Here is a 16,572-nt window from a genome sequence, read left to right on the forward strand (position 1 = left end):
TATCTCAAAGAAGTAATGCAATTGAATGCAAAACATTCTTTATACTCAAATCTTAAGGTGTATGTTACAAAGGAGGTCTTAGGTTGCTTATATAGTTGTAAGACAGGAAGTAGTGTTAGAAGTGAACTTTAAGCCTAACTCAACCCCACAAAACCGGCTTGTAAGGTGAGGTTTGCACCCACTTATATACTATGAATTGGCCTTATCTCTAGTCGATATGAGATTTCCAACACACCCCCCTCACGCCGAGGTATATACATCTCTAGTGTGGGATTAGACATTAATGGGTGGTCCGATAGCTGATGGAACAATATGCCTAACAAACAACCAATATCACTAGGTTAGGCTTTAACGATGTCTCTGATACCATGTTAGAAGTGGACTTTAAACCTAACTCAACCCCACAAAACTGGCTTGTAAGGTGAGGTTTGCACCCACTTATATACTATGAATTGGTTTTATCTATAGTCGATGTGAGACTTCCAACAAGTAAGTTGAGTAAACTAAGGGATGTGGGACTTAAAGACCTTAAATCTGAAATGTATCATCAAAAACAGGTTTTAGGTCCCACATCTCTTAATTCTACATCACCTGAAAGGTATATAAGCTACCTAAGTAGCCTAAAGTCCATAACTAAAACTATACAAGAGGTAACTTGCATTACAAGCAAACTAAAGGAGGAAAACTTATTTATTCTTCTTTTTTTAAGTCCAAGATATGTGAAGTTCCACATTGCTTGTACTTTAAAGAAAAGAAGAATATATAAGCTTCTCTACAACCAAACTAAAAAAGAAACTAGAAAGGCAATAAATACAAGCCTATGAACAACCTATGCTACTAAAGGCCAAAATACAAGCCATAAAATCTATGCTATGTCTTTTTATGCTTCTTGTCACTCTTTTAATCTCTTCATCCTTGCCCTATCTATATTCACATCAGAAAACCATCTTAGTTTTAATAACCCTATCCCTCCTTAGTTCCAGTCTCTTTGGGGTTCCCTTAATTGCAACCTCAAGGGTGGTGATTTAGTCCTACATTAATTAAGGATAGTTATTAAGTTGAACTTATAAAGCTTAGAAAACCCTCATCTTATAAGTTAGTTTTGTGGAGATTGAGTCAGATCCAAACCTAAATTCTAAGACTAAGTATTATTGAACCTTCAATTTATTGGTTATTTCGATCCTTGAAGTGCAATCCTTCATGTTATTTATATTATGATGCCTTTGCACAATTTATTTTATATGACCAACTTTTGGCCTTTATTTTTGCTCTATGTCAATCTATGCGGGTTTGAAATAATCAAGTAGGAAAATCATTTTAAAGATCTTATATACTTTTTGAACATAAGCTATATTTGTTTCAGATTTCTGCTCGAGAAGGTTTTGTATGTCATAATCTTGATTCATATCAATTTTGTTCTATATTTGCAGGCAATACCTGGCTTGCAGATGACTTCACTTAATAGTGTTCTTGCCCAGGGCATGAATGTAAAGAAAAAACATGAAGTGAGTCCTCGACTATCAAATTTTTACAATTGTCTTCCCAAAGAATTTACAAGGTCAAGGTTCTCTTTGGGATGAGATTTTTGGCAAACGAATTTTTAGTTGTGGATGCCATTTTCATTTTGATCAATAAATTGGTTGCATTTCAATATATCATTTAAGAAGATTTTCATGTGTGCAGGTAGAAATTCTTTCTGCAGTTATAAGTACAGTTGCAAACAGTGTGAAAGCTGATGCCATTGCTGATGTTGGTGCTGGTCAGGTGTAGATTCATTTTCTTTTGCTTACAATTATGTTAAAGTAGATACAAATCCTATGTATGTGTTAGAAGTGGATTTTAAGCCTAACTCAATTCTACAAAACCGGCTTGTAAGGTGAGGTTTGAACCCACTTATATACTATAAATTGACCTTATCTCTAGTCGATGTGGGACTTCCAACACACCTCCCTCACGCTGAGGTATATATATCTCGAGCGTGGGACTAGACATTAATGGGTGGTCCAATAGCGGCCCGATAGCGGGTGAAACAATATGCCCAACAAACAACAAATATTGTTAGGATAGACTTTAACGATGACTCTGATACCATGTTAGAAGTGAACTTTAAGCCTAACTCAACCCTACAAAACCGGCTTGTAAAGTGAGGTTTGCACCCACTTATATACTATGAATTGGCCTTATCTCTAGTCGATGTGGGACTTCTAATAGTATGTTTGACAAATCAAGGGATATGGCATGGTTAAAAGTAATTCTCTTTTAAAATCAACAGATGCAGTGATAGTTGCCTCAATTCCTCATAATTAATCTCGATACCTAAAAAATAATCAAGTCTGCCAAGATTTTTGAGGGAGAAATTGCTCTACAAATGGTGAGTGAGCTGCTGAATAAGCGGAGTGGAAGTGCCTGTGATAATAATGTCGTCAACATACACCAAGATGTAAGTTTGACCATGTTGAGTGCAGTAAAATAAAGAGGGATCAAATTTGGTGGAGTAGAAACCAAGAGAAATAAGGGTGGATTGGAGCTTGTCAAACCACTGCTGAGGCACCTGTTTCAGGCCATAAATTGCTTTGTTTAGGCAACAAACCAAAGTCTTATCAGAAGCCTGAAAACCAGGGGGTTGGCTCATAAAAACAATTCAGGAACCCATTGAATAAGGCAAGGTTATCAAATTTGAGAGTTTACGTAAACTCGTGAAAGTCGAGTAAACTCGACTCGTCAACTCGACTTGTAAACTCGACTCGTAAGAGTTTACTTCAGATGAAAAAAATTATATAAATAATATCTTAATTCAAATAAGTCTACAAAATTATATAACTTTAAATAAATAAAATTTATAGATATATTGTTCATAAAAGTAAATATTGTAAAATATAAATACTTAGATTATTGTCATTAATTTTGATGCATTTCATCAAATATATAGTAAAAAGAGAATTGTAGCAGTGGCAAGGACTTAGGTTTTATTGTTTAGAAAAACAATTTCTTTTACCTATTATAAACCAAACAGTGCTCAGCTCATGACTTTGTTAAAAAAAATAAAATTCACTCAACAGTGAGTGACGCAGTTGGGAAGGAAGGAGGCGAGACTAGTATGCGCAGCGGCAAGCGTGACGGTAGACGCGGCGGCGAGTGTGACAATAGGCGCGACGGCGAGTGCAAAACAAACATGACGACAGCCACGAACGAAGCGTAGATGGAGTGTGAACGAAATGCGATCGAGCGCACACGACGGCGACCTGAAGGAGGCAAGGCGATGGCGATGGCCATGGAGAGAGACAGAGGGGCGCGAGAGATAGTGACAATCAGATCATGAAACCCTAAACCCCAAACGACCTCGTTTTTCTTAATTGTTCCCCTTTCAAGCTTGCAGAATCGCTCCAAACTTGCGATTCTGCACAATCCTACCAATTTCACAGTTGATTCTACCGAGTTTATACAGAAAACGAGTTTACTTCCGAGTTAATTCGGAAGCCATGTCTGGAAACATAAACTTGTACGAGTTTAAGAGTTAACTTTATAGTTTGATAACCATGGAAGAAGACATTGTTGACATCCAAATGAAAGAGATCCCAACCATATGTTAAAGCCTGAGTGAGAATAAGTCTAATGGTTAGAGGTTTGATAACTGGAGAAATGGTTTCTTTATAATAAAAAACTAGGAACTTGAGTAAAGCCTTTGGCAACCGGATGAGCTTTGTACTTGTTTATACTACTACTAGGGCTTTGTTTGATGCAAAATCCCATTTACAACAACCTGATGACCATGAAGTAGTAGCACCAAATCCCAGGTGTGTTGATGGATAAGAGCCTCATATTCTGACTTCATAGCAGCAGCCTAGTGAGGAATTTTAATGGCCTGAGAAAACTTGGAAGGTACAACAACTGTGAGTAACAATAATGAAGGATGGATGTGAGAATCAGTGTTATCGATATATGATAACGTAAAATATCGGTGACCCAAAAATCCTTTATAGTTATAAAGGAAACCCTAACGGGTTATGGCGGAAATGTTGCGGTCAAAAGAAATATAATACCACCACATATAATTCTAATGCAAAGTAATGATATTATGTCTAAAAGTTCAAATAATAATATCATATCAAAACACCACAAATTTAAAGTTCAAAACATAATATAACAACAAATCATAAAATGAATGTATTAAGTTTCTAATCATCAGATTCATCTTCAATCCCGACATAATTTTCTTCAATATTATCATCCAATGGGGCATATCCCTCCTCCTCTTCCCCTTTTGAGAGACTCTTGTCAAAGTTAAGTAATCTTTCAAACTTGGAATCAGAATTATCATGCAATTCATTTTGAATCCCAACTTGAGCCTTCTATTTACACTTCCCTGTTGGTGTTGGGGTTGGAGGTGCACTTGAACCTTTCTTAGAAGCATGGGAAAATCCAATAACTATACCACCAATTTATGGTTGCTTTCTTTTATTGGTTGCTTGTCTCCTTGTATAAACTCTTGGTTCTCCAATACCTGAAGCTTCATAAATAGTGGCACAATTAAGAGTGGGATCATCATAAAATACCAATTCATTTCCCCCCTCTCCATTATCGTTGTCATCAACTTCTCCCACTTAACACTCATTGCATTCATCAATGTCGTTCAATACATAAGGGTCTATTTCATCCCTAATATTGTATCTTTGAACAAGTTGTAGATTATAATTTATGCAAACCAAATCATGCAACCTTTTGTGGTCCAGCAGCCTATTCCTTTTCTTTGAATGAATTTGCATTATGAATAAGTACTATGTGAATTAATTTCTTTCTACACTCTACAAATAAGATAATAACGAAATTAGTCATGTCTTATTATCTTCTCAAAAACACCCCAATTCCGGTAACATCCTGATGAACTACATGTCAAACTTAAAATCTTGATTGCTAGCTTTTGTAAGTTGGGAGCTGCATGCTCATAATTCTTCCGCCATTGAGTTACAAAAGCAATGAAAGTAACTTAGAATGTAACCATTATATCTTAGCACAATTTAGAAAGCGTTACGTGTCTCACCTAGGGCTGTGGTCTTCCTTGATTCTTTTGCAAAATCATCACCAAAGAGTCCACTTACACTATTCTAAAGAGACAATTCAGGTAAAATATTTTGCTGCACATCTTTACTTGGCACCAACCTCCTGATGCAAGCATATAATCCATTTGTAACTTTGAAATCATTTTCCATGTCTGGGTTGGAATGAAATAACTCTGGGTTCAAAAAGTGACTAGCTGCATGTAAGGGGTGATGTAGTGGACATGTCCATCTATTATCAATGATTGGAAATACATCATTGTATTTACTTTCATTGTTGTTGAGCGACTTCATTATTGTTTCCTTGGCTTTTTCCATTGCTTCATATATATAGCCCATAGTTGCTTTTCTTTCCCATCCACTAGACGAACCACATGAACAAGAAGAGCCATGACTTGGAGAGTAAATACGACATAATTCCAAAATGAAGGCCTAAGAACAATTTTCGAAGCCTCCCTCCCCTTAGCTTCCTTAGATAGCTTGTTATTGCTCCATTCATCATAAGTGAACATCTTTCTCAAATTTCCCTTCTCTTGGTGCAATCTTTGTAATGATAAATAAGAAGTAGCAAACCTTGTAACAACATGTCTTATTAATTCCTCTTTATTTGTAAATTGTTTCAACAAACTCAAGGTACTAGAATGGCTATAGATAAAGCCAACAAGACTAACTCCTCTTTGAATTGTCTTCTTTATCAAAGGAAGCTTTCCAATGTCTTCAAATAGAAAACCTATACAATGGTAGCACAAGGATTCCAATAGAGAGGGGGTCTTTTCTCTTCCAACAACTTACCAGCCAACACATTTTCTCCCATTATCTGTTATAACTTGAACGACATTTTCTTCTTCAATTTCCTGCTCAAGGGAATCAAGCATCTCAAATAGTTTTTCTCCTGTCTTCACAAAGTTTAAACCATCAATGGACTTGACAAATATTATCTTGCAGGGGAGCTGACCAAAAAGTTAATCAAGCAAGCATCGTTGCTTTCGGTCAGTCCATGCATCTGACATAATAGAATAGCCATGTCTGCTCCACTGCAATTTATGATCCTGCAACAACTTCTCAGTGTGCTTAACTTCCTTGTTGAGAAGTGGAACTCTGATTTCATGATAAGAAGGAGCAGGTAAATTAGGTCCATAAGCACCTATGGCATAATCATATCTTGAAAACTTTTCAACCTCACAAGGTTGAATGACAAGCCTGCTTGGTACCAAAATCGAGCAATATATTGATAAAGTGAGGCCTTTAAATTTTTGTCACATGCCTCTTTGATGTTAGCTTGCCTGAGTTTTTCCTTTTTTCTCTTCTCTATTGCAGAAGCTGGATTTCTACAGAACATATCCATTGGTCCTTTTCTTCCACTACTATTTCTCCCTTTATCATTACTAGTAGTGGAAATTTCAACTTCATCTTCACTCATGATTATCATTGACTGCACTATATCTAGGATTGACGGAAGAACTGTCTGTTTTTCTTTATATAATTTCCAAAGTTATTCTCTCACATTTTTCGGAGTCTTGGTGCAAGCAACAACACTGCCCTTCTTTCCCGTTAGATGTTCTTTTGCTCTAGTAACTCCTCCTTTCATAACTTTCCCACAATAGTTAAAAATATTTAAATTTGATTCATCCATCGGGTGACATTGTTACCAACCTGGGTCACTTCTGAGATGTTCTTGAAGTGTCCTGACTATTTGGCCATTACTGTTGCTGGAAAATAGGTATACTTTTTGAAAAAATAATTATAGTGAAAGTGGAGAAGTAGAAAAAAAAAATTTAAATTGTAAAAAATAACAGACTTGAAGGTGCCTGCGACCCCTGGTGGCTGTTGGTGGAAGTAACTTGGGAAAAGGCAAAATAGAGGAGATTGAATGTATTAGTTTAGGTTAATTATGTTTTACTGCAGCAGTAAGGTAAAAAAATAAGAGAGGTGGCAGTAAGAGGTAAAAGAATAAGAGCGAGACTGAGAAACATCAGGAACATGAGATGCAGGAAGTGCTGGTTGGTGAGGGTGAAGAAAGATTAGGATTTAAATTAAAGTAGTGACCAACATCACTAATGGGATTAAATGCTGTGGGAAACAAATGAGAATAAGGAAATCTCTATTCATCAAACAAAACATCTTTTGAGATGAAGATACGGCCACTGGAAGAGAGACATTTATAGCCCTCGTGCAACTGAGAATATCCTAAGAAAAGACACTCTTTAGACTTAAAACCCAGTTTATGAGTGTGATATGGCCTTAAGAGAGGAAAACAGGAACACCTAAAAGCTTTTAGAAAATGAAAATCAGGAGTTTTATGAAATAAAACAGAATATGGAATGGCAAAGTTTAGAGAAGACGTGGGAAGTCTATTTGATGAGATAAACAACAGTAACAAATGCATAATCCCAAAACTGTAAAGGAAGAGAGACATGATGGAACAATGTAAGTCCTAATTCAACAATGTGTCTATGCTTACATTCAACAATGCCATTTTGATGATGAGTGTGCCGGCAAATAAGTCTATGAACAATGCCCTGATCAGTTAGAAAATTAGTAAATGAACGGTGTTCACCACCCCAATCAAATTGAACACTCTTAATTTAGTGTTAATTGCAACTCAACCTTTTTCTTGAAAGTTTGAAAAACAGTGTCAGATTTATTTTTGAGGGGAAAGAGAAAAGGCATCAACAAATGAAACGTAGTATTTATAACCTGCATAAGACGAAATATGAGCAGGACCCCACAAATCTGTAAAAATAAGTTCTAAAGGAGAATATGCAGAACTAGAATCTGAAGAAGGAAGTCGATGAGATTTTCCAGCACAACAGGAAGCACATAAACTGGATTTATTCATAGTAGACACAGAAATATTACAATGTTTAAAGACAAGTTGCATTACATGAGAGCTAGGATGCCCTAATCTATTATGCCACAACTGAGCATTGTTATTTAAAAAGCTAGACTTATTGACATTTCTAGATTCAGTATTTATTGAAGCAGGAAGAGACTGCAGCTAAAAATTGTGAATATTATAAGCCATCAGCACCAACAACACCATGCAGAATACTATTGGTCCCCTGAGATTTGACAAAACACTTGTCAGAATGAAACTCAAAAAACACAGTTATCCTTTGCAAACTGACTAACACAACAGATTTTTAGTTAGCGAAGGAACATGGAACAAATATGTAATTGAAACAAGACTTTAGGATTATAAGAGGACACAAATGAAGAAGTACCATCACTGTTAAATTCTTAGACCTGCACCATTTCCTATGATAATTTGATCTGGTCCATCAAATTGTTGATGTTTTTTAATATTTAGTGATTCACTAGTTACATGAATCTTCTTGAATGTGCTTGGTCATGGCTAGGGGATGTGCCATCACAAAATCATAAAAAAGGTGCATTCTCTCTCCTCCAAAAGTGCATGGTGGCTCCCACTCCATGATGTTCTCTTCTCCACTTCTAAGATGCTCTCCTTTTCCACTTCCAAGATTTGGTTTGATGTTCGTTCTATCTCTATTGCTTGAAAAAAACAGAAAAAGAATACAAAGGAAACTCAATCTTTTCAGACAAATTAACACTCGTTTACAACTAAGTTCAAAAGAACAGTCTGCTCAAAGAATATGATTGGTCTGAATATATAGACCAACTCCCCACGGAAACCGTTCCAAAGCACTTTCCCACCCACACACCTCTTTATTTACTCCTACTGACACACTGCTTCATTTAACTATTTCAAAACACTTTTCCACTGACACACTCCTTCATTTATCGTTCCTTCTATAATAAACCTTCCGTACTCTATCATTCTCCTTTTCTCTAACAAAATGGAAGTCTATTTTTTCACAACAAGCTCAATTTGTAACTTCATTTAGTGATAGTTTTTGTCTTCTCTACTGTCTCTGTCAGATCTGTTCTTATCAGAGATGAAATTCTGTATATTGATTGAGAAGTTTTGTAAAATTTTCTTGCCTATGGATAATTTTGTTGCCTTAATTTGCTTCTTTTTGCTTACTTATTTAAACTATACTTTTTTTCTTTTTATTTATATGTGATGCATATTATTTTATGTTTTTAGGGTTATCTTGCACAAGTACTTGGCTTTCAGTATCAATATCCTGTCATTGCAATTGATGCTTGTTCTCATCATGGGAGGGTTACTGATGCACGGGCAGAACGGATTAAAAAATACTATACATCACAGATGATAAAATCTGGGTATGTTCTTCAATATTCATCTTATTTACTATAATGTGACCTTATAGTAGAGAGTAAATGTTTGACTATATGATAAGACAAGAAGTGAACATTTTGCAGGTCAGTTTTATATCGTAAGCTTTGATTTTCACATTATGAATTTATTATTTGAAATAAAAAAAATCAACGTGGGGATGTTAGTATGTGTTGGGGACGACAATAGTAGTTCAGATAAACCTTATGTATTTGTTTAAAGTTGACCTCATTGTGATTTTTATTTCAGCATCTGGCAGTTAATTATTGTCATTGTGAGAATTTGTTTGTGCTTATTTGTTTTGCTCTAGATCAGGCATTCGGAGTTTAAATGTGCCGAGGACAATCACATGTAACGTATTGTCCATTGACTCATTAAAAACCTTGGTTGAAATATCTTTGACTGGAGATGATCTTGAGCAATCCAGTTTAAAGGCAGAAAATCAAGAAGATCTAGGGAAACTTCATTGGCATAGCTATGCAAACAAAAAGTCTTCAATTGTTCTGGCTGGCCTTCATGCCTGCGGTGACCTTTCAGTGACTATGCTAAAGTGAGTTTCAAAACGTGTTTTCTTTCAACCATAGCTTTTAACTAAATTGTTTATAGTTTCTTTAATTGGACTGGGTTTTTTTCTGGGTTGTCCCAAAATAAGTATAGGATGTCATAGACTGAAATCTTTCACATTTATTTACTTCATTAACTTTATTATTTGTATCACCCAGTGTAAAAAATTTAATGATTAACCAATGGTTTTATGACATTGCTGGTGTTTCTTTGTATGTTACTTTATTATATAATCTATATTATCCGTATTCTGCATGCTTGTAACACTTGGATTCATTTTTTTAGGACTTTCTTAGAGTGTAAAGATGTTAAAGCTGTTGTTAGTCTCGGTTGCTGTTACAATTTATTATCTGAAGAAAGGATAGAGGATGGTGAATCTCAGTGTGGATTTCCAATGAGTCATGCTGTAAGATCCACTAGCTTCTCACTTGGAAAAAGTGCACGTGATCTGGCTTGCCAGGTACTTGATCTTAACTTTGACCTGGTAAATGGTGTCAACATTTAACAAGTCTCTTGGCAAGTAGCTTCTTAGGGATTGGAAATTGAACATACTCTTTTTTTTTAATTATTTTTTTAAGAATGTGTGTTTCTTTATAAGAAATACAATACAACCAAGCTTCCTTCTTAGGGGAGGTGAGCTATATAGATCAAATGACACCAGATATTGTCTTAAATCATGTTTATAGACAAGTTATTGATTTCTGGTCTATCCTCTTCAATTGAGAACTACATAGATCAAATCACACCAGATATTGTCGTAAGTCCTTTTTATAGACAAGTTATTGATTTCTGGTCTAGATCCTTTTCAATTGTTTATCCTTTGTTGGTTTCCCTCTGCCTTTACCTATTGTGCCACTTACTGTATTGAACATGTAACCACAAATCATGACAGTTGTAACGGGCAACTAACTAACTAAAACAGTTAGTGCAAAATTATAACCAGCTACTATACTGACTGACAGGAACAATTTTATTTGATACGATGAAGTTGTACACACAGAGGGCTTCAAATATAAATTTATTCCATTAAACATCCTAGGTATGATTTACAAGAAAGAAGTTACATTAAACAACTAAATATTTGTAACATAATGCCATTAGGAATCCTTGGGCCTTTTAAAATACACTGCCATACTTTGCAAAATTTGTCAGTATCTTTAAATTATATGTATAACCCTCTATTGTAGCTAATTTAGAAACAAATAGGCACTTGCATGTAAATTGGTCACAACTTTTATCCACAATCTGCTTTTTGTAAATTTACTATTTGCTAATTGTATGTGACATTGAAGTTTTCTTGATTAAGTCATGTGAGAGAAATTTATTTCACTGTCTATGTTTATCCTGTTAGAGTGCAGAGAGGTGGAGGAGCTTGGACATGCATGCTGGCATTCACAACTTTGAGCTGCATGCTTTTCGGGCTGCTTTTCAAATGGTACCAAATAACTTTGTTTTTGTATTTTTAAATGGTAACTTACCTTTTCAATCCTCTTCATCTTATTAATTTAAAATTTTAGCAAAAAGTGTGGATAGCTACCTTCATTAATGTACATGAATGAAATCATGCAAAGGCATGAATTCTTTATTCATTCTAGTTTTCACTGTCTATCATAGAGCTGCAAATGAGCCAAGCTACTCTTGAACTATTTGGGTTTGTTTTGTTAATGTCTCGTTCAAGCTCATTTGTTAGTTAAATAAACAAACACGAACTTTCAATTAGGCTTGGATTATTTAAATGAGTTGAACCCAAGCTTTATAGTTTTATATGTGTGTGTGTGTTATACTTGTTTGAGAGCCCACATTGACAATGGGTATACTTTCTAAGAGGGTACTAGAGTCGATCCTAACTAGGGTTGTTGGACCTATCTTGTGAGGGGGTGTGGGGAGTCCTACAAAGACTAGAGATATGACCAAATATAATATACAAGTGGGTCAAGAATTCACCATAAAATCTGTTTTGTGAGGTTGATTGTGATGTTGAGTTAGACTTTGTCCACCATCTGAGAATAATATTCATTCTACTAATGCATTGTGCTACAATTGGTGGATATAACACCTGTTTTTTCAATGATTCTTTATTAACATTGGATCTACCCCTAATTCACAATGTCCCCTGTTAATTATAAATATATATTGTACCTGAAGGTTCTTTCTAAATATTATCCCGAAATTGTGATGAGTACTCCTTCAATTGGGCGTAAAGGGAAGGCTCTTCGTCGGCGACATCAGAGGAGATCTGCAGAATCCCAGCTGCATCTTAAAGGAAGTACTTGCCACACGACACAAAAGTTCCCTCCCAATGCTCCTTTAGTATCAGAGACTGGTATTTGAAATTTTGAATCTTTATTGTTTTTTACAATTTATGACTGTTATGATTGAGAACCCCTTTAGAAGCATCCCAGCTGGCTCTTTACTTAGCTCATTGGTTTGTCTTGGCTGTTTACTTCTCTTATTTTTATTTTCTCTTATGGGAGGATATCTTTAGTTTGTTCTTTGTATTTGCTTCTCTCGTCTTTATAACTTTTAATTATTTAATAAATAAAACTTGGTAATCCTTGTCTGAAACTGAAGACCAGTCTAAGGTCTTCTTGATCTTGTTCAATTAAAATAACGTCATCTGGTACTGTGCTTTTTCAATGTGTTACAGACTGGACTTTGGGTTCAATATCAGCGATACAGAACTTACCTAGTGAAATTCCTTGTAGTGAAAGGGCTGGAAGTGAAGGGATTAAATCCGATGGCAAATTTTTACATTTTGAGAATTTCTGTCAGTCTGGATTGTCGCATCTTGGAATTAAACATTCACACGATATAAACCTTAAAGGCATATGGAAGGAAGCAGAACCATTTGCTGTATGTCAATTTCAATTTATTTTGTTATTCAACCTATTGTCATTTTAGAGATAGGAAATCTTTTCTTTATTCTGTCTAGTACTGTATTTTTTTATTGCAGTTTTCTTGTTGCTTGTATACGGTTTTCTGTTTTGCTACTTTAAAATATTATTATAATCAATAGGATTTGAATTGGTGCTGTGAGAGTCTCAGTAATTGAAATGAATAATTGCTGGGTGGAGAATGCCTAACTTTTGACTATAGGCAACAATGTTTTGAGTGCATTTTATAGTTTAAGAACTTATATTACACGTTTTTTTTTTATGTTAGTTGCTTTTACTTCACTATTACTTAGATTAGTTAGGTTTCAGATATTTTCTCTTTTTGAAACTTAATTCATATTTAATGTGGTGAATGGTATGTTCTGGTGGCAAATTGTGATGGTTTGTATGTTTAGTGAGGACTTTGGTAAAAATCCCGACTCACAGCAGCAGCCCCAGTGGAGGAATTAGGCTTGGTGCAGGAAGACATCTACAATTGTAGAGAATTGTTAGAAGACAGACATATTGTTAGGAAACCAGAATTGAAAAGAGAAACAAGAGTAATATTCTTTATTATATAGAACGAAAAGAACACAAAAATAGGAGAGCACTCTCTCCTCCAAGGGTTTCCCCTTTATAGAGAGCTAAAGCTCAATCTACAAAGTTATCCCTCAAAAGTCCCCTGCATACTAGGACCCCCTCAACTGTATAAGGGAAACCTCACTCACCCTAACAACCTAACTCATAACTACTTCTTAATCTGTTTCCTCACATTATATCCTATCACATATTTTGAGTGATTGTATCCATTTCCTTATCCTCATGCATCATGTTGGAGATCTCATCAACTAGAGATATGATAAAATTGACATTTAAATGGATGCAAACTTTACCCTACAAGTTGGATTTTTGAATTTGAGATAAGTTTAAAATCTACATGATTGTTGTAATTAGAGAAAATATCTACAGAATTTTCTCTATTAGAGAAAATATCTATAGAATCTTCGTAATTAGAGAAAATGTGTGTATGATCTTCTAGATTATTTTGTTTCCTTATTTCCCCTTTCTAGAAGATTGGATTGCTACAAAAAGAGGTAAGGAGAATATAATTACCATGAATGAAAATAATAAAATAATTCTCTTTTTCAAGTTGGTATCAGAGCTCCCGATCTTGGGAGAATCCGTTTTCGTTGCAACAGTAGCCACCATTGCCGTTGTCCAACCACCACGACTGCCGCCATAGCCGATTGGGGTCGTTGATAGGACAGAAAGGTGCACCCAACTCTGGTGATCACAACATCGGAAATCGCTTCGAGAAAGAAGCCACCATGCTCTGCCACGCGCCACCACCGGCACGTGTAGCCCAGGAGCATAGTTCCGGCGAGACCCACTCGCCGTTGCCGTTACAGACAAGGTCGCCAGAGCCTCCTGAGTGCCACGTGCTGCAATTGTCGCAAGCGCGTGTAGCTCTTGTTTCTAGTCAATGTGGAACTTCCAACAAACTCAAAAGGATCTCCCATAGAAACTAGTTGAAACCTTTGGATAAGTAAGTTATTGAAATCAAACCCAAGACTGGTTTGGGTTGCATGTTTCCCATTAGTGAAACCAAGAAAACATTACCTTCCATTCCCACCATAACGACTTCCATTTTTTCTTGCTCTTGTACCCCTCTAAGCCGAAAATAGCATCCTCTCCCTCAAAAGTAGGAATATCCACCGAGCTAGAATCAAGCTCTGATACTCGTTTATAGAAACTAGATCAAAAGCTCTTCCAAAAGAAATTCTCAAATGGAAAAAATGAGTTTTTTCTTTCTTTCAATTGCACAATGTTCACAATACATCTACTGGGTCCAACAACCTTCTACAACAAAACTATTCCTGTCCTCCACTCCCCTAGACTCGAAAACACCTATTTATATGTAATTGCCCTTCAACCCCAACTATATTTTCCTTTTTCCTTGTTTCTTCTTTAAAAGACCTCTGTAATAGGAGGTTGTGTCCTAACACAATCACTCCTAACTAAGACTAAGTTTTGGTTTTGACTTAAACCAAAACGTTTAAAAAGAAATTATCTAAAAAGATTACTAGATTGCTCACTAAAAGATGTCATGTGTTAAGAAGTAGACTTTTAAACCTAACTCAACCTTACAAAATTAGTTTATAAGGTGAGGTTTGTACCCACATATATACTGTAAATCTACTTTATTTGAAGTTTGCTGTAAATCTACCTTATCTGAAGTCAATGGTCTGATAACGACCTGATAACGGGTGGAGTGTTACACCCAACAAACAACATGTTCATTTATTTAGGTTTCTCTTGAGCACGAACAATGTTCTTCCTCACAACTACATAGGCTAAGGATAGCTAAAGCTCTTGTGTTCGTTCTTGTTACAAGACTCATTACAAATCCTATGTATACTGCTTCTTCTTACATCTGAGCATTCTTTGAAGCTTCAAGATGCATTAAATGCTCTTGACTTAGCATTCAGTGTGTGTAGCTTCTTTGGCAACACCTCTGGAACATGGTAGAACATTGCAAAACTATGCAGATGCTTCTCTCCATCTTTTGAGCAAAATGTAGGGTCTGACAGAAAAGCTATTTGCTTGAAGCAGCTTTTAGCACGTTCTTCAAAAAATCTTGAAATTATACATATCAAGAGAGAATGAATTAAAATTACACTACAATGATGCCACAACATCTATTGGAGAAGGAAGATATGGGCACATTGCATTCGGGATTAAGACAAGCTAGGGAAGTTGCAGCTAATATAAGTCACTCTGGTTGTTGATGGACAAAAAGTCATCAGTAATATTACACTCATCATCCGCTGGATGATGTAACTTTATGATTCTTCTCATCTCCTTAAAGTCATGCTATTGAAAAAATAGCCAGTGGACAAAACAACGACAAACTACAGAGACTCCCAAGAAACTGATGGAGGGTTGTCAGATTTTATCACTAAACACAATCCAGTTTCCAAGGAACTGAACTGCCATGAGACGGTGGCAAACAGAGGTGATAAAAGGCTAGGCTTTGATTGGACGCTATGAGGCTAGGAAAGTGACTGAGAAGGTGGATGGAGTAGGGGTCAGCACGTGCACGAGAAATTTTCATGTAGAAAGTATGTGAACTTGGTTGAAGAGGAGGAAAATAAATAATAAAGCCTAAGAATATTGTCTTCTGCATACTGATGTGATACAAGATGCAAAGCCTTAACTTCTATTCATATTAATTCCAGTCTCCTAATCTCAATCTAATAAGAAAACAAATCATGAAACACGAAAAAACATTCACAAGATTATCTTCTAAGATAATCTAATATTCCAAGATACAATAACGAGAAATTTAAACGCAATCTATAAATAGACAGACTGTAGAATATGTTGTTTTAAGTTATAGCATGTGTTCAGTGACTGTGTTTTCTTGGTACCATCATGGACATACAATTTTGGTTAAAAAGTTAAGTTTTTTTTTTTAAATTAAAATAATTTGTTTGAACTGCATTTACAGAGATGTTTGCTATTAATGAAAACAATTTCACATCTCTTTTTGGTTACATATAATTAAAGTAAAAAGTATATAGTACTTATTTACCAATGATGTACAGGACCTTGTAGGACCTTATTGGTCTCTAAGAGCCGCTTTAGGACCTCTTTTGGAAACTCTTATTCTACTTGATAGGCTATTGTTTCTTCAAGAGCAAGGCAGTGCTTTAGAAGCCTGCTTGTTGCCGATATTTGATCCAAACATATCGCCAAGAAATGTGGCCGTAATTGCAAAAAAGATTGACAAAGATTTAAGATCTTCCTGATGGTGAAAGGTAAGTAGTATGCGCATTTCTTTTACGTATGCCGGGCA

The 16,572-nt window shown here is 35.6% G+C and overlaps 1 protein-coding gene across 3 annotated transcripts in view; it reads left to right on the top strand.

Annotated features, from left to right (window-relative positions):
• LOC106762894 (protein RRNAD1) overlaps positions 1-16,572 on the top strand; it is a 28,468-nt gene that overhangs the window by 11,187 nt on the left and 709 nt on the right. Inside the window, exons 4-12 of one of the 3 annotated variants that reach the window (XM_014647008.2) lie at positions 1,431-1,505; positions 1,684-1,764; positions 9,124-9,263; positions 9,587-9,826; positions 10,126-10,300; positions 11,192-11,275; positions 11,986-12,163; positions 12,546-12,693; positions 16,322-16,460. In XM_014647008.2, the coding sequence (XP_014502494.1) occupies positions 1,431-1,505; positions 1,684-1,764; positions 9,124-9,263; positions 9,587-9,826; positions 10,126-10,300; positions 11,192-11,275; positions 11,986-12,163; positions 12,546-12,655 (1,083 nt within the window). In that variant the 3' untranslated portion in view covers positions 12,656-12,693; positions 16,322-16,460. Of the gene's footprint in view, positions 1-1,430; positions 1,506-1,683; positions 1,765-9,123; positions 9,264-9,586; positions 9,827-10,125; positions 10,301-11,191; positions 11,310-11,985; positions 12,164-12,487; positions 12,694-16,321; positions 16,535-16,572 lie in introns of those variants that run through there. The other 2 variants (XM_014647007.2, XM_022781383.1) reach the window with 2 other exon arrangements.

The sequence above is a fragment of the Vigna radiata genome, chromosome 5 (genome assembly GCF_000741045.1).
Source record: "Vigna radiata var. radiata cultivar VC1973A chromosome 5, Vradiata_ver6, whole genome shotgun sequence".
Classification (NCBI taxonomy): domain Eukaryota; kingdom Viridiplantae; phylum Streptophyta; class Magnoliopsida; order Fabales; family Fabaceae; genus Vigna; species Vigna radiata.